The sequence below is a fragment of the Embiotoca jacksoni genome, unplaced genomic scaffold (assembly GCF_022577435.1).
Source record: "Embiotoca jacksoni isolate LCO1_2020_lvr unplaced genomic scaffold, fEmbJac1.0.p SCAF_61, whole genome shotgun sequence".
NCBI classification, from domain to species: Eukaryota; Metazoa; Chordata; class Actinopteri; family Embiotocidae; genus Embiotoca; species Embiotoca jacksoni.
Genome location: NW_027185416.1, coordinates 229183 through 256666, shown reverse-complemented (window position 1 = coordinate 256666; position 27484 = coordinate 229183). Strand labels below are relative to the sequence as shown.

The 27484-nt window shown below is 42.3% G+C and overlaps 1 protein-coding gene across 8 annotated transcripts in view; it reads right to left on the bottom strand.

Moving 5' to 3' along the window:
• Window positions 1-27484, bottom strand: part of LOC138213582 (stromal membrane-associated protein 1-like) — a 115851-nt gene that overhangs the window by 65747 nt on the left and 22620 nt on the right. For 3 of the 8 annotated variants that reach the window (XM_069174794.1, XM_069174795.1, XM_069174797.1), the window contains exons 4-6: window positions 23663-23738; window positions 10909-10977; window positions 7711-7779 (exon numbers count right to left, since the gene is read on the bottom strand). In XM_069174794.1, coding sequence (XP_069030895.1) covers window positions 7711-7779; window positions 10909-10977; window positions 23663-23738 — 214 coding nt within the window. The remainder of the gene's footprint in view (window positions 1-7710; window positions 7780-10908; window positions 10978-23662; window positions 23739-27484) is intronic. The other 5 variants (XM_069174798.1, XM_069174800.1, XM_069174801.1 and 2 more) reach the window with 3 other exon arrangements.

Sequence of the window (27484 nt, the reverse complement as noted above, 5' to 3'; positions counted from 1 at the left end):
GTTACTGTAATAGAGAAGAGAAACACAAAATCTGTCTTCAAAATAACAGCTTCAAACGCTACTTCTCTCATAAGATTTGAACATTTACTTTACGTGCAAAAGCAAAATGCAGTCTCTTATGACTACGTGATTTAACATACAGTATTCCTCATTCCCAAGATAAGACCACATTTCCCATAAACCCCATCAAACCCAGCATGTGTTTGTTTTGATGGTGAGATTTTGGATGAGAGGAGCAGCTGAGGAGCCGTTTTGTTTGGAAAGACTGACTTTGTGCCGTAATACCTTCAGCAGAGCTCCTGCTGAGCTTCAACCTTTTTGCAGAACAATTTGCAAGATTGGCAAATATTGGGGAGATTGCCTGAATTGTGTCAATTATGATTTCCTGGAGCAACTGTCACAGTCAGTAGTTAATGTCGCAGCTGATCAGCATACATCTTCTCTTTGCATAAGATAAATGTTTGTTTTTTTTAACAGAATCAATGACAGTAAAGCTGCAAAGTACAGCAGATGGGCCATGTAATGTTCAGACAAGAAGCCTTGTTCACCAGCCTGCTGGAGGGAGAAGGGAGGGGGGCAGAGGGATGGGGAGGGGGGCAGAGGTATGGGGGGTGGGGAGGGAGGGTTCACATCTTAAAGCAACAGAAGTTCCTGTAAGGATGTTAATGGTCGCTGGTCGTGGAGTTCTTACCATCAGTTCACTTAGCCAGAGTAAAAACCACAGTATCGACTCACTTCTGGGACAATAATCGAAGGGCATTTTTCAGCTCTTTTTCTCATCATTACTCAACTGGATGTGTTGATCCTGATTCCACTTTCATTACATTAAATTCAGATAATGTAAAGTGCACGTGTGTTACAATCCGTAAACATCATAATCTTGATTTCTTGATTTACAACCTGCCGTAGATCCAAACCTGCCAGAACACTTGTCCTCAAATCTGAAGATATTAACAATCAGAACAAAATAGCGACTGTCCAACGAGATCAGAACCAGCTTTAACGGCTGATCAGCAGCAGCTGCATTCACACGATCTCACACTCACTTTTTGTTTGGATTTTAAAAGATAAATGCTGCTTTTATAAAAATCCACAGACATAAAGTCAAAGGAAACTTGTGCTGATTGGACCTCAGACTGCTCCACCTTGAAACCAGCGTGTGTGTGTGTGTGTGTGTGTGTGTGTGTGTGTGTGTGTGTGTGTGTGTGTGTGTGTGGTATATCATCGACATACAAAAGTGCCAAAGAAAGTGATGCTGGTGCAAGCTATAGGCTCGTGTCATGGCGCTAGAGTGCGTCTTCTGTTTGGAGGGAGAAGGAAAAGACGGCAGCAGCGGAGTGATGGGTGGGAACGGGAGGAGAGAACGAGAGAGGGAGGAGGAACGGAGAGAGAGAGAGAGAGAGAGAGAGAGAGAGAGAGAGAGAGAGAGAGAGAGAAAAGGCAAAGTGAGGACGAAACATGACTGTCGGCAGACTGGAGATAAAACAGCTTTCAGCACGCCAGCATACAATTGGACTAACAAGTCTCACACTCTGTAGCTCCCTCTCTCTCTCTCTCTCTCTTACACACACACACACACACACACAGAGAGAGAAAATGTCCTCAAATATCTCCTTGACACCGGGCTCATCGACAGCAGGAATACAGCTGATAAGGAGGAGAGGGATGAGAAGGAGATGAACAACAACGCCACATATCTCTGCCAGCACACACACACACACGCACGCACGCACACACACACACACACACACAGTTCTTCATTCTTGCACCAGAGCCCTTTTGCCCCCTACTGCACACGTACATTAATGTGTGGGATATCTGCAGGTCAGCAGATGAGCTGCAGCCTCCTGATTAGCGATGTGTTCACAGAACTGGTTCCACTTTAAATCCGGTTCCAAGCTGGTTCATTTATTTGACCAACAAATTCCTTATCACACCTTCTGTTCTCCTTCGCCTCAATCTCAGACACTACAGGCTTCAGCCGAGGAAACAGAAAAAAGCACAGATGACGAATGAAAATGCATCATCAGTCCGTCTGTGAGCGTTTTGATCCACCCTCAGATGGAGGGAAAACTCCGTCAGCAGAACAGCAGGTCCACAGTTTAGGTTTGATGGTTCATTACTGTTTCTTTTAGTGTCCGTGACATGTCGTCCCTAAAGTGTCCTTAAATGACAAATAAACGTAATAACTGCATTATTGATGTGAATGGAATCTTGTGTTTAACGTAGCGCTTTTTGCACTGAGTGAAATAAAAATGGTACTTTTTTTTTTTTTTTTAAACAAAAGGTTGTTTGTTTTTCGAAACAAACAAAGTATGAAAAGGTTTGATAAGATTCAAAAGGATGCAGTCAATAAAATGCCTTGGAAACCTGATGATCTCCTGATGTTAGATTTCAAACTTTCCTTTTTGATAAAGCTTATAGTTACAGCTGTTAACAGAAGCTCCGCCCACCTCTGAGCCCGGTTCTGTTAACAGAAGCTCCGCCCACCTCTGAGCCCGGTTCTGTTAACAGAAGCTCCGCCCACCTCTGAGCCTGGTTCTGTCGGAGGTTTCTTCTTGTTAAAGGGAGTTTTTCTTCCCTCTGTTGAAGGTTTTTCTCCCTTAAAGAGTTTTTCCCTCCTAGCTTATGTGGGAATTGTAGAATTGTTGAATTGTAGAATTGTTGAATTGTTGAATTGTTGGGTTTCTCCATAATGTTGTAAAGTTCTGCTGGAAGGACTTTAACGTGTTTAAGTGAAATAACCTGTGTTGTGATTTGGCGCTATATAAATAAAAAAAAAAAAATTAAATTAATTGAATTGAATTGAATTGAATGTCTGATTCAAGGTGGGTTTCCTTCATGTCACTCACACACACACACACACACACAGTGTCATGGTCCACCTCCATGTGCTAACTGCTCTGATGTTAAATGAGCACCAGTTTCTCATCTCTCACTCAGGTGGAGCAGCGACGATCGGAGAGCTGAAATACTTTGGTTTGAACAAAGTAATATTTTAGCAACCGTCCAATCGGTTTGAATAAGAAGATCGGATCAATACTGAGACTGCAGGTCTGCTTGTAGGCTCGTGAGGCTGATCTTTGAGTTAAATGCTAACTTCATCCACATGGAGTGACAACGCTAACATGGAGGTCGTCTGCTACATTTTCAAATCAGCATTAGATGCAGAGTGCAGCTGATGTTTTTGCAGTATTTGACTTATTAACCTGAAATTCTGGCCTGAAAATAGAGGAAAAGTTATTCCGACATCCTAAACATGTGTGTCACTAAGTCCAACACGTTTGATTTAAAGTGAATGTTTGCTGGTGAAGAAGTCTCCGACTATCAGTTGTGAGATGGAGGGTCACAGGGTCCATACGGGAAGATGCTGTAACAACACACAGAGCCTGGAGGTAATTCTCTCATTCTCATCGATCGGGTATAATCATATGTTGATTGCTTCTGATGCCATTAAACTAAAATGCAATATTTCTTTTCAGCGCTGATTTTCTCCCAACACGGTCGCAGCGCCGTCGTGTTCGTCAAAGAAGCTCCGGATACATTTACACAACAGTAACCTGAGACAGACGACACGACGAGAGGCGGGATCAACAAAGACAACATTATGATTTGTATCTGACTACGGATTGTGACTACAGTAGACATGAAGGCAGACGTGGAGTCTGTGATGAGTAGCAGAAAGGCTGCCAGCCTCTCAGTGAGCCGTTCACATGGCCTCCGTGTACTTCAGTGGGTTTCTGGGTGTTTTGGTTCCAAAGAAATGCAGCTTAGCTGGAGTGGAAACTATAAAATGCTTGTAGTAGGAGTGGGGGATGAATAAATAAAACCCTCCTCGATAACTGGAGGTTCAGTCGTCCTCGCTAGCCCGTATATTTGAGACAGATGTGTAACGACACTTGACTGATATATAGTTTGATTACAGTCAAACCAGGAAGTTTCCATCTGATTTACGGCAGCTTTCTTGTATTTTTTTTTTTTTTTTTTTTTGCTGCTTCTTTAGATTCGATAACAATCACAATAACGATATCTTAATGTGGAATGTTGCACCCACTCTTAACCGGCAGACCGTTCAAACTACACTTTTGAATGTCGTGAAATCTAGCTGAAAACTTTTAGCAACCGCAACCGTCCATCCGTCCGTCCGTCACCTACACCCGCTTGATCCTGAACCTGGAGCCGATCCCAGCTGACTGGGTGAAGGCGGGACTCAACCCGGGACGGGTCACCAGTCCGTTACAGGGCCAACACACAGAGACAGACAGAAACAAAGACCACGCACGCCCTCTTTCACACCGCCGGGCCATTTTACAATCACCAATTAACCTGACACGCATGTTTTTGGACGGTGGGAGGAAGCCGGAGTACCGTGATAGTGGCAGTAGTGATATAATTATCTCCAGTGAGGTGCCAGTCAATCTGTTCTCGGGTGTTGTGGACAGTCAGGCGGAAACTAGATTGCTTCAATAATAATAATAATAATAATAATAATTCGGGACGGGAATATCAGAATAGAAATGTGACAACACATTTTAAAGGGTAATAAAGAGGCAATCAAATCCAGTTCATGAGCAGATGGAGGAAGAGTAGAGAACGCTACAGAGAACAGGCACCCGTGTTCTTATATTTCACTCTCAGTGGGTACAGTTGCTCACAGCCTACATTCTAGTTCCCCAAAGAGCATCCGAACACGCACACACACACACACACACACACACACACACACACACACACACACACACACATACTGCTGAGAGCTATATTATTCCCTCACCGCTTCGCAGACCATGGAAATACTCTGAATTTACTAACCATGACCCAGAAACACGCAGATTACCCTTTCACTCCCTCCTCTCTAGCTCTCTCTCTCTCTCTCTCTCACACACACACACACACACACACACACACACACACACACAGCAGCCTATACAGCGGCAATGCATCAACACGTACCACAGCTCTGATGTGCATACACATACGCTCATTTAAAAGCAAAGGTCATCACACACCCATTCAGCCAACCTCACTCCCAGACATCACTGACAGCAGCTCATTGTGACGTCAGTCGGATCTGGAATCACATTTCTCGTCAAACCCACATCACTCATTTCCGTCTGAACACTTTTCAATTCACCTTTTAAAATCACAAAATTGTGCACGTTGTTTTTCAGGATGTCAGGGCGTCGGTCTACATTTTGTAAAAAAAAAAAAAGAAGCTAAATTTAGCTCCACACGCCAGCAGCTCGGTTTTAATTTCTTCCACTGACAGATTATTTCTTTTGAAGGATGTGAAGACGAGCGTTCAGAGGCTACCAGTTATTACAGATATGTCAGAGACCCGTTTCATGCTGCTGAGGTTCAAGTTGCACGGCTCACTTCCATTGATGATATCATAGTGTTTGAGATCTGGTTCCCATCTTTATGCTCCTGTGCATGAATGAGAAATGATCCATACCGATTCATGCAGCAGGAGAAAAAAAAAGCTAAAGCGTCTGTAAACAACATGAATGTTTATGAGGAGTTTCCCTCGAGGATTGAGCTCCGGATTCAGGTGGAGCAGCTGCACAGGCTCTCTGCCGCTCTGTTGTCACATGCCGTGCATTCATAATGCCACGCCGACACACATACACACACACACACACACACACACACACACACACACACACACACACACACACACACACACACACACACACACACACACATAAAGACAAGCAGCACTTCCAACTGTCAACATTGAGGCTTTCACAAAGCTTGAACACAGCCATGATCAATGTCACCGGACTGTATTCTCCTTATTTTTCTTCTTCTTACAGACGAAGCCGTGTACCTCCAGAAGTTGGACTGAATGGCAATGAGCACATTTTTGTAACATCATTATTTCAATATGTATCTTCCTTCTCAACGCCATGGAAAACATATCATCTAATGTCAACGGTTTAAAATTCTGGCACTAGACAAAAAGAGAAAACGAATGGTTTCAGAGAATTGGCGTCAGTGTGTTCATCTGGGTAACAGAAAATGAAAGCTGTGTGTGAACGCGTCAGGTCAAAACGCAGCGACTGGTTCGGCTGCTGTGAAGCAAACGTGGCAGGATTATGTATTCCCATGGGGAATGGGGCGGGGGGAGAAGATGGGGGGCGAAATGGATCCAAATGTGCATCTCTGAGTAACATATTAGTCGTATTCATAAGGTTCTGACCCTGTTAAACTTTTTTTTTTTAAATAAAAACCAGAATTATAGAATTGTTTCATATCTCTTGTTTCTTCGGGAAATCCAGAATCAAACCACCTAAAGACAGCAGGCACCGAAGGTGCTGACCCGATGACCGAATGCTGTCAGCAGACAGCTGTGTGATTTGCCTTTAGCTTCATGTTTTTCTGTGCAGTTTACTGAAGCCAAAGTTGCCCACACCAACGGAGCTTCACGGTGGTTCAGGCCGGCACGGAGTCGGTTTCCCAACCAACTCAGTTTGCTCCGCCCAATTAGCGCGCTCTAAATCCTCGCCCCGTTCATTCATTCTGCTCTCCACAAATCTCCACCTCCCCGGGCTCGTCCTGACATTGTCAAATGCTTTATATTGTGTCCATTCAGTCGTGATTTTCAGGCTCAGACATGGGTTTTCTTGTGATGCTTGCTCAGCCTGTTCTGGAGCATCACTCATGCAGAGTCACCGCCAAACAGAAATGTCTTTCATAAATGGTTAAACCTGACGCAGGGTCCTGACGGTCGTCGTCCTCGTTGTTCCTCATAGCTGAGTTACATCAGTTAAAACTACTGGTTGCTGGCTGAGAGGCAGCATCCACCTCAGGGATTGGCCATTTGGTAATTAGCTGTTCATTGACCGTTCACTGACCACAAAAACAGAGTCCGTAAGAACTTCAAACTGTTGATTAATCCATTTAACTGGATTATTGTTCAGCCCTGCTGGACTTTTTCCATTGTTCACTAAACATTTCATACCTGTACTGAAGCGTCCTGTTCTGCACGATATGCGTGGTGAGTTAAAACTCTGAACAACCTGAATGCTCCGGCAACAAGCAAACTACACGCTACAACCACAATACAGTATTGGGTTTGCATATACAATAGAGGTCTTCACGGGTCCTCTCCCGGCGCGAGTCCCAATTAAACTTGTTTGCATTGAGTTGGATAAAGTTTCGTTTTACTGCGGTGAGTTTGAGGTCTGGGAGCTAGAATTTCCAAACCTCAAATTGATCCAGGAGCTCTCAGTATCAGCGCTGACGTCGTAGGAGCGGTGGAGAGGAGAACTACAGTTCGTGTTTGTCATGACAGTGTGGCTGAGCTCAGAGCCGAGTGAAGCAGGAGTATCACTGTATATCTACAAGTGGAGAGTTGTGAACAAAAAGCAGACATGTGATTTTTGTTGACCCTTTCGAGCGAGATAGAGGCACTCGTACAAACACAAAGGGGAGACAGCACCCTAAAAACACTGCCCTTGTGTTAAGCCTATATTGGCTTTCTGCTGTGATCATGTAGTGCACATGATGTCACGGATCTTTTCTGTTAGCATGGACGACTAAATGAAAAGGTGCCTCGGGCCTTAAAGCTGCAGAGAGTGCGGCTTTAACTCATTTGACTTGAATCACAGCGACTCGAATCTTTATTTATGATGTTCAGTTAAAAAGCTAAATCTATGCTCCTTCAATGGTGAGATGTGATCCATTATTTATGAGCAGTGTTTGTACCTTTGTGTTGAGTCTCTCCACTTTGTCTACATCTTTCTTCTTCTCCTCTTTTTTCTTTTCACGCTCCTTCTGTGGACCAGAAAAGACAACATGGAGTAAGACGATGTATATTTATTCCCGTTTCTACCCTTATCCACTAAAATCACACACACACACACACACGCACGCACGCACACGCACAAACAAGCGAAGCCAGGTCAGTATGATTCCATGAAAAGATTTCCATTTATTACTTACTTAGAAACTCTCCCGATTAAATCAGCAGTATAAAATATTAACAAGCTAAAGATGCAAGATAAAGATTCTGGTGTTGAAAAAAAAAACAATATTTTATAACGTAGTTTAAATAATATAATTTTGGGGTCAATTTAGGTGGAATTGAGCAGCTGTGGCGCCGCATTTTGTTGACTTTTCTGTTGAATTAGCGACAGGGCTGATGAACACCTCTGACGGAAAACTCTTCTATGGCAACGGTTGCCGAGACTCATGGGTATTGTAGTATTTAGACGTGTAATTTCGCAAGTAAACCTATACAACGTTGACATTATCCAGGAGATTGCTGTGTTTCTATGTCAAGCAGGATTTTGTTCTCTACCTGCCTCATGGATTCAATTAATCCTCCTCACTTTTCGAGGCTCAGCAGTGAAGAGCCTCCAAGACTTTATTCAAATCACTCGAATTAAAATTGTCCTTTGAAACCGAGTTAACTAACTGTAACCATAATAATACATATTCATCCACAGTGGGCTTGACTGCATTTGAATATACTATATTATTTATTAATGCATTTATGCCTCTACTCTCAACAGTTCAGACGCGACAGATTAAGTCAGCTCTGAATATCACACCGATACACTGAACTGACACATTCCTGTCCTGTAATACTATAATTAGCATACAATACTGCTTAAGATTGGCACTTTTCTTCATTAAATCCCCATGCAGAGCTGCGTTCCATCATTCAGTAGGAGGAAGCACGAGTCCTCGATGTAAAGATTTGCTGTACCTCAGAACAATTAGATGCCTTTCCTTAATGTGATTTTAATGCTCTCACAATGCAGATTTAATGTCCGCACATCATTAGCGTGCAAAAAGTTGATGTCGTGTTTTCAGGTTAATGCTTCAGTCGTGCTAATATGTAAATGAGGCAGCACTGATATACCAACAGGCTCCAGCTAATGACTGTCAGGATGCCAGAGAGAGAAGCTTCAGTTTGGTGAGTGAAGCCTCCGACCAACCATCGCAGTCACAATAACCGTCTCTACTCTCGCTGCAATTTCTTTATGGACTGTTTATGGTTATTTATGCAGCAATACTTATTTGTCTTGACAAGATGATAAACAATAACCAGCAATATTTACAGTTATGCAGATGAGAACGAACATTGAGGCCATCAAGGGACAGTATCTTATGTGAGCTTATTAAGTCAGCAGTTGTTGTTTTGTTTTTTTACGCCGATGAAATATATTAAAAAGCAAACACAGTACATTATAAACATGGTCACACAGTAAAGCGCAGGTCAAATGTCAAACCGTGCTGCAGGGGAAAGAAATGTTTATTTTTGCTTTAATTTGTGTTGAATTTTCTGCAAAAGCAACGATGGCGCTTGTTTAACAGAACTACAGACCGATATCCTCAATCATTCAGTTACAATCCATACGCTGCATTTTTAATGCATTTTGTTGACATAGCCATCAGTAGGTTGGAGTATATTATCTGTGCAGCTCTGGCAGGCACCAAGTCTCTGACTCTATTAACTATGAGCTAATGAGGCTAGCTTTGCCCAATTTGCCTCGGCAGCATTAGTGGGCTGTTATACTCCCATCTGATCATCTCTAATAAAACACAGCAAATTACAGCTGGGATCCCCCTCCGCACATCATGTTGGCTATACATCTGACTTTGCTTATTTAATCAGCTCCTGTCTGCTTGGCCAGCCGAACTTAAGGGGGCGCTGACCCCGTGCCTAGGTGCAAAGGATTATGGGTGATAGAGTTGACTCCCTGTCTGAACTGTGAATGTGAAACTTTTGCCCTTAATAGAAAAAACAATAGATCAATAAATGTGGTAATAATAAAAGTGATGCACAAATCTCTCACTACTGTCTGTTAGAGAAGAGAAAATGAGTGAACGAGAAAGTGATTTTAGGACTCTGTCTGTCTGAATACCAACAAAATAAAACAAATACCTGCTCTGGCAGCTGTTAGTTTAACTTAGTGGAGGGAATATCAATGTGAATGACAGAAGTATTGTTTATAATGTGACCTTGTTTGACTGAACTATTTTTTTACTCAACAAAACATCACAGAATTAAAGCACAGCGAGCTAAAAGAAAGTTTTCACAAAGTTCACCCAAGTGTGATTTAACAAACACGAAATGTTAAAATAAAGCCCTGAAACAGCAGCTGAACTCAGGCCGAGTGGCTGCGTTTCCCCGGGTGACAATTTAAGAAAGTTTCAAGAAAGTGGGTGAAAGAAAATGAGAATTAATCCCCGTTTCATTCCACAACTCCTTTGTTGGCTGGCTGATATAATCAACTGCTAATTTTCTAAGATGATGTCAGAAAAAGATCCAATGAAACTTCAAACAAACAAAATAAAATGGCAAAATAATATGGCATTTCAGTGGCTTTCATGAATTCCTTTGATTATAGTCCACTTGTCGTTCCAAACACATCTGATGTCTTCATCTGCCACTGTTTTCCATCTCTCTGGTGGAGGGGAAGCTTCAGTGGACGCTGACTGCACCTCATTATTTAATTGCCACATCTGTTTCCATGGCACGTTATAGCAATTTGATTGGATCAATACACCAACTTTTCTACCTCAGCTGAGCATCAACACAATGAAATTGCAATATTTTTTTTTTGTCCAAGTAACTGCAAATATGAATAAAGCAGGTGGATGGAGAAGCACAAGGTGACAGCAGCGGATCTCCTATAATGTAAAAAAAAGAATGTCTGACATAATGTATTTGGTTAAATAATCCATGAGGCCACAGTGGAGAGCGGTCAGGCATTGTCCCATGCGCCATTGGCTAATGATCAGAAAGACAAATGTATGAGCTCAGTCGGAGAGTCTGCTGTTGACTGACTGTCCCAACAAAACACCACATTAAATCTACAAGACAACAAGGTAACAGAAGACAAGCACAGCACACGGCAGCACCACACCACGGAGTAGAGAGGAGACCTGCACCTCCTGTCGGCTCCTGTCAGCCTGGGAGGACGGCGAGGTAGAGGGAGGCGCCGCTTCAGACGACTTCTGCTGCAAGACAGAGAATTTCAGACCCGGGGTGAGACGTGGAGACGAGGAGGAGAGAAAAGGAAGAGAGACAGACAGAGCAAGAACGGGAGGCAGAAGGAGAGCCGAGTTAATTAGAGGGAATGAAGGAGGATTTTCTCGGCTGCGGCAGAGAACTCTTCGCTTCGGTAGATGCTGCAGGCCAGGGTTATATATCCAGCCTCCCAGCTGCACAGGATGAATGGTGTCTCGCCACAAACACACCCAGTTACAGAGTGTTGGGATGACCTCTATTAACCTGCCATCGACCTTTAAGACAGACCGACAGCACGGCTGGAATTGAACTCTGAAGTCTATCAGCAATACCGACCGGGTGTTTTCACCAGCATGTTTTTTTTTTTCCTAATTTCTCTGTTCATCAAAGTGTTATTGTGAAGTAGGAAAAAGCGTGACGGCAACCGTTACCAACCTCCAGCATGTCTGCTTCAGCAATATTACACGAGAGGGTGTGCTTCAGTGATGCTTACTGACCGCATCACTGTCGTGCCAATAATCACGTTAAAGAACCCCCTCGAGTTTATACAACACGTTACCATCTAAATAAAATATGTAATCTAAGTGTGTTCATGTTGCGGGTCAATTCGCTCTCAAAATATGAAACTTTTTGTTAGCGGGAGCTCCGTTTCCATGGCAACACCTGGGGTGTGACTACCAACTGGAAAACAATCAGTCACCTCAGTAGAAGCGAATGTAATGGGTGCCATGTTTACTTCTCCGGGAAGTAGTCCGTGGCACTCAGTGGTATTGCATTTCCACATCGGCCACATTTTTCAGACCCGGAAGCTTTTATATTCAGTCAATGTTTTAGCTCAAGTCATCATCTTTTACTAACCAAGTAGTTTTTTCCTAACTTTTCACACCCAGGCGAAGCAAACTGTGACACTGACACGGTATTCTATCGTTGACTAACCGGTGCATTTCACGCTTCAGAGTAATAACGAGTTGGCCAATCTCAATATGCAGTTCTCCATAGACAGACAATATGAAAGTGCCAGATGGACAGAGAAACAAAGAGGAATGGAAGGAGACTTGAGGGAGAACCAGAAATAAGAGTCAATAAAGGTTCATTTCCATCACAAAATGTGCATGCATGGCTCTTTCATGTTCAGGACACTCTGGGGAATTCTAACTAAGTGAAAAGCCTTCCTAATGCCTTCCACAGCTTAGTGCACAAAAAAAATCTATCATGAAAGCAGGCCAGCACCAAGAAATGAAAACACAATTTCTACAGTAATTACTGCCATTTTCAATCTGTCCTCAAAATCCATACCAATCCAATCCCATCAGCCACTTCACCACAGAACGTCCTAAAGCTTTCCTGCCAGTAATGAGATGCACCAGTTAACAGATTTAACTAAACAGTGCTGATGCTACCTTGCCCTTGTCTTAATCTCTTTCTTGTTTATTCTTTGCCATCTGTTTGTTCGCTGCCTTTCTACGTGCACCGCAGCTTCAGCTACCTCCCTCAAGATTTGTGCCTCGTCTCTACTTACTGCCTCTCCACACAACAGCTGAACAGATTAATTATTCCAAAAAGAAGCAAAAGTAATCAGGTCATAAAAACACAAAAAATACATAGGGTTTTTATGCAGTCTATTACGAGGGTGGAAAGGACATAGACTGATTTTATAGAACACTGAGCCATATGAAGCAACTGTGAAGCATTTAATACTATTTTTGTCAGAATCGGTATGAAGGAAGAAAAACTTCAGGGTCTGAAATGATTTCAGTCATACTTTCCTCGCACAAAAATCCACAGTGGTGGAAAATAGAAAATGAAACTGTCTAATCCAATGATTCAAGACATCAAACCAGCAGTCCCAGCTGCAAAACCATGGAAATATTCCAAGTTGGTTTACTTAGAAGTGCATTCGTTTTTTTTGTGGGCAGTATTGAAGGTCCCATATTGTGTAAATTCAGATTTTCATTTCCTTTTTGGATTATAAAGCAGGTCGAGGGGCTTGATAAATCCTGTCAGTGTCAAAACGCTCAGTCTGCAGAGAAATGAGCAGAGCCAGTGTTCAGCAACTGTAGCGTTTGGTAAGGTTGTGATGTCACAAAGTCACACTCATTTTATTTGTCTGCTCTGAACACAGACTACTGTGCAGAAGAAAACACAGAGCTTTCATTTTGTCAAGCTACTGATAGTAGAAAACCTGTAATTGGCCTGGGTGGGTTTGTTACTCAGAAAAAAGTCAGCCAATCAGAAAAGAGGGTCTTTGATATTAATACACCTTAAAGACAAAGACACAAAACAGCCTGTTCTTGGTAGAACCCCAGAAAGAAGCTTAAGAGAGAAGATGTAAAACGTTGAGATTATTTTGGGTATTTCAAAATAAAACAAATACCCACTTATGGATGTCAAACTGTTCATAGCTGCACCTGTCCACTACATACAAAAGGTGGCCTAGTTTTATGGCATAAGTCAGTTTCCTTGTTAAGTAAACGGTCTGCACTTGTATAGCGCTTTATCACCTTAGCGGTCTCAAAGCGCTTTTACACTGTTTCCCATTCATCCAATCACACACACACACCAATGAGCCATTCAAGGTGCTCGCCATCAGGGATACATTCAAACACAATCACACACCAATGGTATGTGAGCAACTTGGGGTTCAAGGACATTAGGCAGGTGGACAGTAGGAGCTGGGCATTGAACCACCAACCTTCCAATTAGTGGGTAACCCCCTCTCCTATCTGCCCCAAAGTCTGGAGACCTTTACAAACACACATTATTGCTGTGACAGCAAATGTTTACACTGAGCTACAATTTATTACAACTTGAGTTTTATTTTTGTTGCTAAGCTATGTCCTTTACAATAAAAATTTTCTTATCAAAGTAATTTCTGAAATGTGTAGACATTCCTGCAAATTGTGTGTGTGTGTGTGTGTGTGTGTGTGTGTGTGTGTGTGTGTGTGTGTGTGTGTGTACCAGGACCATTGCTAATAAATCCTTATTACAAATGAAAAACATTAAAGCTGTAAACCAGAGTCTGGCTTCTGTGGTGGAGGGTCACAATAGTTTAGAAGAGAAGACAAACTATAATTGACTTTCCAAACAGGCTCAGATTGTCTAAATTCTTATGATTAATGTTGCATCTCCAAATGTCAGCATTTACTTTGAGTGCATTTATCAAGGGAAAAAAAAGCAATGGTCAAATCTACAAAAATAATCCAATAAATCATATTGTTCCGAACTGTTTTGTATGAGTTGTTTGTCTTTTTTTTTTGTCTATTAAGCCACAAAATGCTTGAAGACACCTGACTACATGTATCAACTCACCCCGAGCACAGCCAGCGTCATGCCAAGGCCCAGAAAACAGTCTCAATGTTACATTTTGCCCTTCCCTAGTCAAGTACATGCGTGAAGGACTAGGGTGAAAGAAGGAGGTCATGTGACAGAGGTCATGTGATGAAGTACAAAGAGTGACAAAGTCCACGAAAGGACGAGGTCAGAGATAATTGGACGGGCGAAACACGTGACTTTCACGCAGGAAACCGGTGTTCAAAGTCCGTTAAAGACCAAAAGTCAACGTGGATTTCTTCATAGTATACATAATTTACATAAAATTCATTTTTCTAATACAAACCATGGTATTTTCCAAAACATAAACACGTGGATTTTGGTGTATTAATCTAATGCATCTTACTGTTCACAACCTTGACACAGATTCCTGTATTGACGGGTGTATTGCACACGTTGCCGTGATCCTTAGTTGACCAGCAATATCTGAAAGTGTTAACTGATCTGGCTGACCTTCATTTATTAGTGCTGACATGTTAAAAAAAAAAAATGTATGTGTGGGAGTCCAGTTGTCTGGAACCAGAGAGGGCGCAGCAGAGTGTGTTCCTCCCCTGTGAAGGTAAGATCAGGATGAAGGGAGGTTGCATCTGGTGGGAATGCATGAAGTCCCGCTCTGAAAAAAAAAACACACCAAGCGCTCCTTCACATCTAAATGTTTAAATCCAGGCAGAGAAAAATGAATTTGCAGATAGAGGTTACATCACAGCCATCAGCCCTCCTCCTCCCTTCCTCCTCCCCTCCTCCCCCTTTGCTCTCCGAACCACCTCAGGCTGGAAACTAACGCTGACTACAGTATGTCTTTGAGGGCAGAACACAGAAATGTTTTCTCCACTTTTCATCTTTCTCCGTTTCCATTCACCCCCCCCCCCCCCCCCCCCCCCCCTGTTAAGGCATCAAACGGCCGCTTGCTCTTGTTGCCTGTGGTGAAAGAAGCGCGGCTGAGATGTGAATTCTGAGCATTTTCCACCCCCATACTTATTCTGTTGATGTCTTTTAGACAACCCCCCCTCAAAACTTCCTACTCTTCCGACTTTGATGGTGCCAGAGATGTCGACACAGCACTAAACAGGCGCAGATGGGCCGATGATGAAGATAAAGAGGAGGGGGGCTGGAGGGTGAGAGGGGGGAGTGAAAGGGATACGGAGGGAGGGGCGGCGGGGAGGATGAGACGAGGATAGATAACAAGAGGAGTAGCGAGCGGGGTGAAAGAGGATGAACAGGGGTTGAATAGATATTAGGACTTGGAGATAGAAGTGTCTGGCTCGGTGCTGATAGTGAGAGAGAGAGAGAGATGGTGAACGTCCTCGCTGAGATTTGTCTGCTGGGTGGACCTCGAACCGCTTCATTTGTACTCTACCAGAGGACACTCGCTGAGGCAAAGTGGGACACTTACACACAGGCTAATAAAAGAAGAATTATGGCGGCGGAGGGATGGTTTTAAATGCTTCAGCTATAACATATTTCCGCAGCATCCTCACAGAATATTGAGTCGTCGCCGAGCAGGCGACCTTGAGCTTTGTGGTGTGACACAGTTGCGTTGACGAATGTCCTCACAATCACGAAGTGTGGAGGATTTCTCATAAAACTGAATACATTTGGTTTGAAAGCAAAGATATACTTATGAATTATGTTACTGGAACATTACAGCCAACAATTTAAGGTCTGAGCAGGTCATCTTTGGCCACATTTTAATTTCTAGTGGCATCAAACAGATGTGTGAAGCTCAAATGAGTTCAGACTGAGAAAGGAAAAAGCATATAGTAGTAATGAAAGTGGCACACGGAGACTCGTATCTTGCTTGATTTGACACTAACGGCTCGGTCACATCAGCAGTTAAGGAATGAACACTGGAACAACATCTGGAATCAGCTCTACTTGGTGGATTTCCTTGTACACACTCACCATGATAATACTAGCCTGCTAGCGGTGTGATAGTACACACATTTCACTGTCTGGTATGAACTCAGCACAGCAGAGAAAAAGGAAAATGCATAAAATGAGATTTTTATGATTCATTTTCAAAAAAGAAAACATTCTAAATTGTCTCATGGTCCATTATTCAGACTGTGAACACTTAAAACAGTAAAATCCTGCATACTGTTAATAAGAAAACACTATAAAACAAATAATAAACACGTCCCTTGAGACATGCAACATATTCCTGATGAACTTAACTTACCAATAAAACCAGAAGAACCGTGTAAGAGTTGGTTCTTCCCACTGTGGGAGATTTTCCTTCCTGTTATCTAAAACGGTTCTGTTATAAGAAACGTATAATGTTGAGTGCCTTGAAATGATGTGTGTAGTGATTTGGTTCGATATAAATAAAATGGAATGGAATTGAATTAATCTTTGAGGACTCAGCCATCTTGTTTGAATAACGTTTTTTGTCCCCGGACACACTGGACCGGGGCGACAGTCAGCGTGAGCTCCACGTGTCGGCCCATTGAGAGCAGAGAAGTCGCAGGTTCTGTCCGTGTACCAGGGCTCATTAAAAACGTGTGGTGGGAGTTCGCCAACTTTGCAAAAATAATAAATTCCACACAGTATCGTCCCAATTTTCAATGCTAACCCTTCTAGAAGTTCATCACTGATCACAACAATTGGTGGAAAAATGGTCCAAACTCTCATTCCAGGAAAGTGAAAACACTTGTGACAGTAACTGTTTGGATCACAGGGCAGAGGTGTCACACCAAACCAAAAGTTTGGGGATGAATACAAATACCATTACAGCCCTACACCAGGCTCTAACTTGACGTAAGACTTCATAGAGTTGACCAGGTTCACTGGGTCACCATGCTGACAGTTCATTTTAGAACTTAAACCAAAGTGGCTGAGGCTGATGACAACATTGTTTTTTTAATCTGATGATGATGTTAAATGAAAAGTGAAAAGTTCACCAACTGATTTTAATTAATTCTAAGTGGTTTGTAATTGTGTGCTTTCAGTCTGGACATGCTGTAAGAGGTGGACTGGATTGACCAACTAACTGAAACAACCATCTTATTAATGCTGCGATGCAAAACTGGCTAAAGGTCATTACAAAGAAATGGTGGCAGCGACACTGTCTGTCTTTGGTCTGAACTTTGTGAATTTGTCCTGTTCTTAATGATGTGCTGCCATAACTGAGCAAGTCAGTCAGCTGGAGGGCAGCTGTGGCAGGTTAGCACTTGCATTTTACGAGCTGGATATCAGTTAGCCTGCGAGCTGAAACCAAATGTCCAAAGACAAAGGTGTTTATTGCGAGAATTAAAGGTGTGGTGGAAAGCCAACGTTCACAATAAGGTGAGGTGTTAAATCATTAAACATGGGGTACATTTTCAGACAGATTAGAAAGCTTGGTAAAGATGACCAAACCTTGCACACAGCTGCTGATCTCTGCCTGAGGTGGGATTGAATGTCAGAAAGACAAGAAGTCGTCGGACACCCTCCTCTGTTTGTGATAATGTTAAAGAAAACAGACGTCTTAAATCATAAAGATTTTAATAGAGTGAAAACCAACAACTAAAAGAAATGACCTCAACAATAGAACTCTTCACAGCCTCTGAACTGAGAGCTGTCTATGTTGTTCTCATCAACCAAAAAAATAAAAGTGACCTCATCCAAACTCCCCCTGCAGCTCTTCTGCCATCCACTGACGTCACGATACAATAAGTGAGCGGATGGCAGAAGTTCACAAGGCTGCCACAGCTGGCTGCGGGAACACACACAACACGGGTGAATACTGTTGACAACGCGGGCAGGACATCCCGATGACTAACACGGGAAAATAAGGTTGAAAATCAGCAACGTCCTCCTCCGGGCGCCAATGTGCTGCGTTCTGGTGACATTTTTAGGCCAATCACTGCAGCTCATCACAGACAGTTCACAAGATGCACTCTGATGTCTCCTTGATTCCAGTAACATCGAAATAATTTGTAGTGTGGATGCACACACAGACACACACACACACACACACACACACACACACACACACACACACACACACGGATTCACTCATGGCAGGACAATGAGCTCATGCTCCATGGGCAGGGGACATCAAGTGCATGCACTCATGTACTTCACTGAGAACGAAGTAGGGCAAGCTGTCCATTACTGAAGGACACTGCTGTCTCTTCATTGGTCTCAAACACGCAAATAAATACTAAAAACCACCACTTCAAACTCAGAAGCATGAGAACCTAACAGTCCACGTCGGCAGCAGCGCGGCTCTTTGAAAGCCATATATTTGGTTCGAGTTTGAATTCAATGGTTTTATGATAAAAGTGAGATAGGAGAACCAGAGGACGTGTTTTTTTGTCACACTCAGGCCTGAAAACCAGCCTATAATACTTTGACGCCACGGACAGAACTGCTTCTGTATTATCTAATGCCTTGTGATTTAGTACCAAATTTGAATCCCCATACTGCATCCGCACTAACACGTTTATGTTTTACAAACTTTGCACCGTTTACACAAAAGTAAATCTCCACCTAAACACCTTATTTTATTGAATTGTTTTTGCTGCAGTAACTTTCTGATGCTCTGCTTGCAGCCAGCAAGCAAGCGTCTACTGAGAGCATGTGAGGCGTTTAGGGAACATCGGTACATTGCAGGCTTTAGCAATAGCTTCCATTTGAGGTGTTAAAGGAGCATTGGCAAAATGTAGCATCAGTGATAACTTGTATATGGTGTTTAGGGGACATCTGTCAACTGTAGCTAGAGGGAAACCACTTGGGTTACACTCTCCCCCTCTAAACTGCATGAAATCTAAAGATTTGAACCACTGTGTTTAGTGTCATTTTCCTTTACTTGATAGGGATTTGATGAAATTAGTATAGAAAAGGTATCACTCAGGAGTGAGTGTGTGTCCCGGTAACAGTATCGAAAGGTTTTGAACAGTACAAAACCCTCCTTCACTCGTGAGGTTAAGTCACCTAACATTTTTAAAGCTGCACTAATCAATGTTTTCCTATTCATGGGTTAACTGTCTACGTATAATGTGGAAGTAGTCGCTCAATGTGCAGTTCCTGTCAGTCCTATAGAGATTTTTAGCACCCTCTAGCTCACTGTTTTGGTTTTAAGACCCCTGACTTCAGTGTTTTGTTTCTGATTGCACCAGCCGAGGGTCATCAATTTTACTTTAATATTTGCACATTTGTTCAAATGAGGGAAAAGTTACAAAAGTGTACTTCATGGTCCAGCAGAGGTCAGCTGAACCCGCTGTATGCCTCGTGTTCGGTAAACTGAGCCGTGATAACCGAATCATCACAGCACTGAAGCATCTGAGAACCGCGTTATGCAACTATTTTGGATTCTACACTTTAAATTGCAAAAATAATCATTGTCATATTTCTGGAAAAAGGCAGCTCTTTCTCTACAACCACAACAAATGGAAGAACTTACCCGATGGATTGTGACTCAGTCAAGGCATCAGAAACAAGTGGAACAACAGCGACTACTTCTCGCAACGCTCCTCTGCCAACTTACATTTGTCAGCAACAACAACAACAACAACAGGGGTTTGTAATTTGTGTTTAAAGGTTGATGCATTGCTCACAAGTGGCCAAAATGTTTTATCAAAGATTCAAATCTCAAGACAACGCTTGCAACCTAAGTAGAAATGAATGTGCCATAAATTTCTGTTAGTGGCTGTTCAAAGTTTAAAATGTTTGCTTTTTATCCAGGAAGACTTCTCGCACTTGTTTATGGTAGATGTAAATTTATGTGATAAATGTTATCTTCAATCTGTGTGAAAAGTCAGTGGAAGTTTCCATCACAATCCATCACAAGTTTAGTAAACTTGTGATGGATTGACTTTAATCTCATCAAAGAAGAAGCAGACAAAACTCTGAATATGACCAGGCAGGTTCCATCTTCCAGTTCTTTTGTATGATCACAGTAACTCACACAACTCAGAACAATCAGAACGAAATATTTTGAATGCAAAAATGTCTAAGTACTATCAATCTGGATTAAATGCTGTTTCCTTGGATGACCAGAATATAACGATACCATAGTCATTTAATCCAAAAGCATCACATCCAGCATCTCACTTTTCAGCGAACTGTCAATCCCATCCAAACACACGGGTAAAAACAGTGTGATGATGTAATGGCAGTAAAGCCTGCCGAGACACAAACTTTCTTTTCAATAAGTGTTCAACAAATAGATCAAACCAACAAATTCCAACACACACACACAAACTATTGCTCAGGGTTACCGTAGCCCGCCCTCTCCTCTTCTTTCTCCATCTGCGTGAAACTGCTTAAAGTGATAATGAGTTGTTTTTAATAATTAATTTGCATATAAAAGCCGAGCCGTCTGTGTGGGTGGCAGAAACAGATCCTAGATCACAGTCTAGCTGCTGGCAGCGCTTCAGAGAAAGCAGGAGAAAACACAGAGCAAGAGGCAGGAGGCGAGAGGGGAAAAAAAGACGACAAACTGAGAAACAGAAAGAAGAAGAGAATGTGGGAAACGAAAAGAGACGCTGAAATGAAATAAAGATGCAGCAGAGAAAGGCTGCTGTTTACAAGACAGTTTACATTAACAGCATCTGGTGTTTAAGTCGGAAAGTGTTTCCTCTTCCTGTCAACTTTTTGTTGCTCATTTTGTGGATTGCTGTCAGGTCGGATTCTCGCTGGTGTGAGTGGAGTGCATCGCTGTGAGGATTGAAATTACATTCAGTGTTGCAGATAGTGAACAGTCTACCAGGCTAACGTTACATCATTCATCGTCGGCTAAAGCTACAACCATCCAGAGCCTTGTCAAAGATGGCTGCAACAACACAACCACAAACAGACCACGAATAGTTGTAAACAACTGCAATGAGGCCAATGTCTTGCTCCAGGAAGTAGAGCTGTTGCTAATGTCATGACGAAGGGTTCACTTCTATTCAAGTGTCCCAGTGAGCCATGAATGTGACAGTAAAATGAGCATGTACGACACACAGCCTCTGAAACGGAAGCAGCTAAATGGAATCTTTATTCTGTTATTTACACTTGTGCTTTTCGGGTGAAAAATGAAAGCAACAACAAGCATCTCTGGTGTTTTAACAGATTCTTTTTAATCTACGATAGATTTCGTTGTATAAAAAGGAGACGTCTAACAAATAGTTTTCACGCTATAACTTATGAAGAATGGGTTGCAGCAATTAAGTTTCCTACAATGTAAAGATAAGATAGAACTTAAAGCAACATAGTGCAACTATTTGCCTTAAAAATCAGCTTCTAAATATTTAGGATGGTAAAATGACAGACTGGAATCTCTTTCCCTGCCTCTCTTGAACTAGGAAATGTGGGGTCGACGTAACACTTTACCCACACACCACCAACTGCAAGTCTTCAGCCAGCTCGGTACTCTCAGTACAGACATACTGGCAGCAGTGAAGAGACCAAAGAGGATGATGAGAGAGGAAGACGAGAAGAGAAAAGCTGACAGCGACCAAGCAAGAGTACAGACTAGATTCAATTTTGCGTTGTCTCAGTTTTTGGCGAGAGCTTTGCGAAATAAACGGCTGCAAGACAGCAGTCGGACTGGTGAGTAAAACCAACTGGGTTGCTTTTATCTTGTGTAATTCAACTTGCTCGGTGTTCGGCTGAGTTATCAAAGTTGTCGACATCCTGGTTTTTGATCACAGGTCAAGTCTGCCCATTTCAACAGAATTAGACATCTAGAGATAACGCTGGTAATAAGTGCACAATCAACAGCATGCCACTTGAGTTTGCATCACTTTGGCGAATCAAGGTTTTGTATTGAAATCATGATTTCATGTGATCACAATCTGGCTGTGTTCTGCCCACAGACTGTAGAACACTGTAGCAGAAGTTGGGAGCAGCTGATCAGAGTTTGATGAGGTTCTTTATGTCAATGTGTCCAAATGGACCCCAGTCTTATTATTGCTCGACGACTAATAATTAATATAGATATCTGTGAAGAAATGGAGACTGAATCTCGCTTGCATACATGACTCTACACAATTCGCAGTATAAAAGCAAGCCATTCGCTGAAACACACAGAAACACAAAGAAATACAAAGAAATACCAAGAAACACGCAGAAACACAGAAACATGCAGAAACACAAAGAAATTCAAAGAAATACAAAGAAACATATGAACACTGAAACCCACTGAAACACACTGAAGCACACTGAAACCCACTGAAACACACTGAAGCACACTGAAACACACTGAAGCACACTGAAACACACTGAAGCACAATGAAACACACTGAAGCACACTGAAACCCACTGAAGCACACTGAAGCACAATGAAACACACTGAAGCACAATGAAACACACTGAAACACACTGAAGCACAATGAAACACAATGAAGCACAATGAAACACAATGAAACACACTGAAACACACTGAAGCACAATGAAACACACTGAAACACACTGAAGCACACTGAAACACACTGAAACACACTGAAGCACGCACCTTTCATACCGATAATCTCTGTGGAACAGAGAAAAAGTCGATGTCACCCACCCACAAACACACCTACACAAACCTTTCCTTTCTCCTCCCTCTCCCACTCAAAAGGAGCCCCAGCCTTGACACTGATGAACAAACACACACACAGACGTCTCCTCCGCCTGATAAAACGCCGCATCAGAAGATAACAGTGTTTTTCAAAGGTTATTCTCGAACTGCGTGCGGCAATTCTCGGTATCAGATCCACTAAGACGTTTTTTGGGAGCTGCAATCATGGTTGAAAGGGATTTCACTGCCTCTCCACACATTCAAGCTCAGCACACATCGGCAGTGTGAGAGATTAAAGAGCAGAAAAGGTCAGCAACAGTAAAAAAAAAATACAAATACAAATAAAAAACATTTTATAGGACGAGTGAGTGAAAGACAAGGAAACTGGAAGCTACTGTGAGGATTTTGGCATGAAAAAGTCCACACTGGAACACGTTCAAGGAAAAGAAGAGGAAAAGAAGCCAAATTTGATAAGTAGCACATCTCAACTTTTAACACAGCAGGTGCCAAAACCATTCCCATACTTTTTGCTGCAGGTTTGAGCCTCTCTATTAATTTCCAGTTTCTCACCAAAAGGCGAATGACGGGAAATCCTTCACATTTGATCATTAATAAGACATTTTCTGTAAACAAAGTGTGCACATACAGATATTGATGCTGTTATGAACAAACATTTTCCAATAAAAGAGGAAACCCAAAACCTAAAGGCACAGAGAAGCTGCCATTTTGCATTTCCGTCTTTCTGTAAGCACATTCAGGTGTCAAGCAGCCAACCACTGACACACAGGTTACACTCAACCGCCTCCAACCACAGCAGCTCCGATCGCAGTAACAACAGTAACACGGACGGACAACAAGAGGTGTTCGGTGATACTCACTGGAGCCACGGCCGCAGCCTCTTTGTCGTAGTACTTTTTCCTCTCGTACTTGTCCCGGATGAAGACTTCCACTGCTCTGAAGGTCAGAGGTCAAGGAATGAAACATGAAGAACATCCAACAACACAGTAGCCAAATACACAACATACATCTTCAATAAACCGGGGAAATCATTAAACATACTGTAGTTCTCGGAAATACCAGAAGAGAAATTGGTCTCATCAATTTAAAGGTGTCCGAGTAAAATCTGTTTAAAAGCCTTATATGTACTTTTAATTAAGAACGACGTGAAGCAGCGGTGAGATTAATGAACGGACTGTCAGGAGGCAGGAAGAAGGAGCAGAACACCGATCCAGAGCCTGAAAACACGGTTGAGTGGATTGAGGTTTTTTTTAAAAAGGCTTTTTTAACTGTACATTCAACGATTCAAAGAGCTTTATTGTCATCTCATCGCTGCATTTATACTTGTCAGTATGAAAATGCTGACTATGGTGAAATTAATTAGCATTTGAACATAAAAAATAAACAAATAAATACAAAATAAGTAGAGAATGTAGGGAGTCGAGTGTGTAAGGTTGAATTGATGCAGACATAAAAACAACAGCGTTCGTGAACATGGAAGATAAACATATAAATAAAACTGGCTCTCAACCTCCATCGGAGCCAGGCAGTACATCAGCGCTAATCCCGACCATCTTATCTCCCCATTTCAGCAGCGACGCCTCCGTCGGATGGAGTAATAGACCTCAAAAGATTGAAAAATGATGACCACCCACACGAGCGGAGCCACCAGATAGGCTGCTGGTGCTGCATCTCAAACACGACGCTCATTCATTACTGCTGACTGGAAACAGCGCAGCAGATCGGATGCTACACAGATACTTGGCCGACGGCTGCCGTGGATCAACGTGTGCCAAAACGACACGGCGGTTGTGTCCACATGACCGTAAGGGAAGTAAAAGGAAGACAGGTGCTACACTGATGAAGGACCCACAAAACATACAAAACATACCAAGACAGACAGATTGCTGATCTTTGACCTAAATCATATCCGGTTCGGCTCTGATGAGACGTCCAACAGCTGAACTGGTTCATATTCATCATTCTGTATAACAGATGAACATCACAGCGAGGATGAGCAGATAGACCTGAGCTGAAAAAACAAATCAGAAAACACAGGAGCTTTATTGTTACTGCGGACCTGTTTACAGCCCGGTGGGAGGAGAATAAACTGTCCTTGGTCCTGTAAGCGATCAGATCACAGTCAGCACAACACGGGACTCAACTGTGGCTCCTTTTTCATCTGACTTCATCGTTCACTGCTTCGTCTTTGGAAGATCACACAACTATCGAATATCAAAAGTCTGAAAACCTTTCTGCCTCTGACAGTTACTTTGACAAAATGTAAGTTTCTGAGAGGTTGTCATGTTAAGCAATAAATATTCACATAGCTGAGCTCCACTCAAACCAGCTGAATAAGCTTCCTCAAATGTGACCAACAACAAATCGATACTCTTCACACACATTTTGTATCACAACAGCTTAAATTCAGCAGCATGCTCATTGCTTTTTTTCCTGCATGCTTCTAATTTGAAAAGTTGAGACATTCAGCTGACCCGAGGTGTAACTTTGATCTCTCACTCGCTCAGTGACAGAGACTCTCTTTATAGCTACGCCCCTCTGCTGCGGCCCAGCCACATATATTGTATTAATGGTATTTACCGCTTTTATGAGCCCCTTTGTCTTTCCAGCTCAGTGTGAGAGTCTCTGAGTGCATTTCTACAGAGACGCATCTGTAGAAATCCCATTTAAACCACCTCCACATGGGGTTTGCAAAAATCACACTTCATGTGGGTTTTTCTTACTGTCCAGACTTTCAAAATTGTATCTGAAAACAGTCTGGATATGATAAAAAAAAAAAATAAATTAAAAAAAATAGAACTGTGCTGGCAGTCTGAACAAAGCCAAATTCTACTAGACTTTGAAGATTAAATGCATCCAGTGAGACAAGCTTTACGTGACTCTACAGTCAGTATACAGCTGGAGGACAACTTCTCCGCTGGACCTCAGTTGTTCAGTATTACAGCTTTACTGTGGTTTCTTAAAATCATCTAAAAGGAGATTTTTCACGATGATAAAGAAATAAATCAGGTGTAAAATTTACATAAAAATACTGAAGTTTAAAATGTTGCAGTTTGTTCAAATCTGATCAAATATGCTGGCAGTACTAGTGTTTTCAAAGTATTGAAGAATTCTCAGCATCATACTCAAATTGACCATTAAAAACCCATATTATTCCACACAATGTAAATCATGCGTGTGTGTGTGTGTGTGTGAACATGAAAACATTCACGAACACACACACACACACACACACACACACACACACATACACACACACACACTGATGGAGGAGTTGAAAACTGTGGCAGGGGAGTCCAACTGTGTTTCCTCATTTGCATACAGTAAATAGCAGGTCCAAAGTGATGTGTGAGTATAAACACAGAAGTGCACTAAGAAACACACACATGGAGGCTGGAGCTCTCCTAATGCCGGGTCTGTTATCTGCTGCTTTCAGCCAGCGGCGCTGCTGTCAGAACAACTAATGGACTTCAAAAGAGTGAAGAATGATGACCACCCGCACAAATGGGCCTGCCAGATACAAGATAGGGTATTAGAGCAGCATTTCAAGCAGGGAGATTATTTATTTCAGTCTGCTGGTGAAAATATGAACATATGCTGCGGTGTTAACAACACAGCTGTCTTGTCTTGTATCGTGGAAAAGGGCAAAGTGGGAACCGCTGCTGTGGTGCTGTAAACCGACAGTGCTGGAGGTGTCCCGGTTGAACGTGTGGAGCGACGCTGACGTAGCGAGCGTGTCACGTCTCACTCGGTGCTGGAGATGATTGCGGGTGTGCAGATGAAGCTGCGGTTTGATCGTGACAACGTGCTCCATCTGCCACCGTCATCAAACACAGAGGAAGGCTGATTGAAGGAGACATTTTAAACTGGATTAACCTGATCAATCTAATGATACACACCGCGTACCCAATATTGTCTAATTTGCCGCTATATTTTTTAATAAACATAATTTAATCAATTTTTTTAAATAACAATCTGCATGTTTATTATCTCCTTGCAGAAATGTCTGAAGTTTTCCAATTGTTAATGAACCTCAGCTGAGATGTAAAGAAGCAGTGCCTGAAGTTTCTCTGACGTAACCGACAGAAAAACTGGCATTTGTCGGCCCTTTTTGTTGATTAGAGAATGATTTGCACATAAAAGGATCTTTGATCTCAACTGAATTCAGCAGTAAACCTGCAAACTGCGCTTGCTTTATAATGACAGAGAGCAGGAGCATTTTGTTTTACCAAAATCTTAACAACTTTTCTGCCGTGAATATCTCCGTATTAAAAAACAATCAGAGGTGGATTTTGCAGCGAAACATTAATTTGAGTTTGATCAACAAAAACATATTTTTACATTTTACAAATGACACAATTGTATCAGAAAAAAACGTCTCTACTGAAATCTTCTCAGATCGGGAGGTTTCACGCCTGCGTACGGTGACATGAGAAGTCTGATATGACTGCAGAGTGAAAGACGGACTGGACGTTGAAATACGCTGTAAACACACAGATACAGTAAGTATCTTCCAGTGGGTCAACTTTGCACCTTGTGCTGATGTAGATGTCTACTGCAGGATGTGTCAGTGCAGCGTGACATCACTGGAGGGCGTGGTTACAGTTGAAACAGATTTGATCTGTAACATACATGGAAAAAAAAAAGCTGAGCTCGAGTCACCAACGATCACAAGAGGAAAA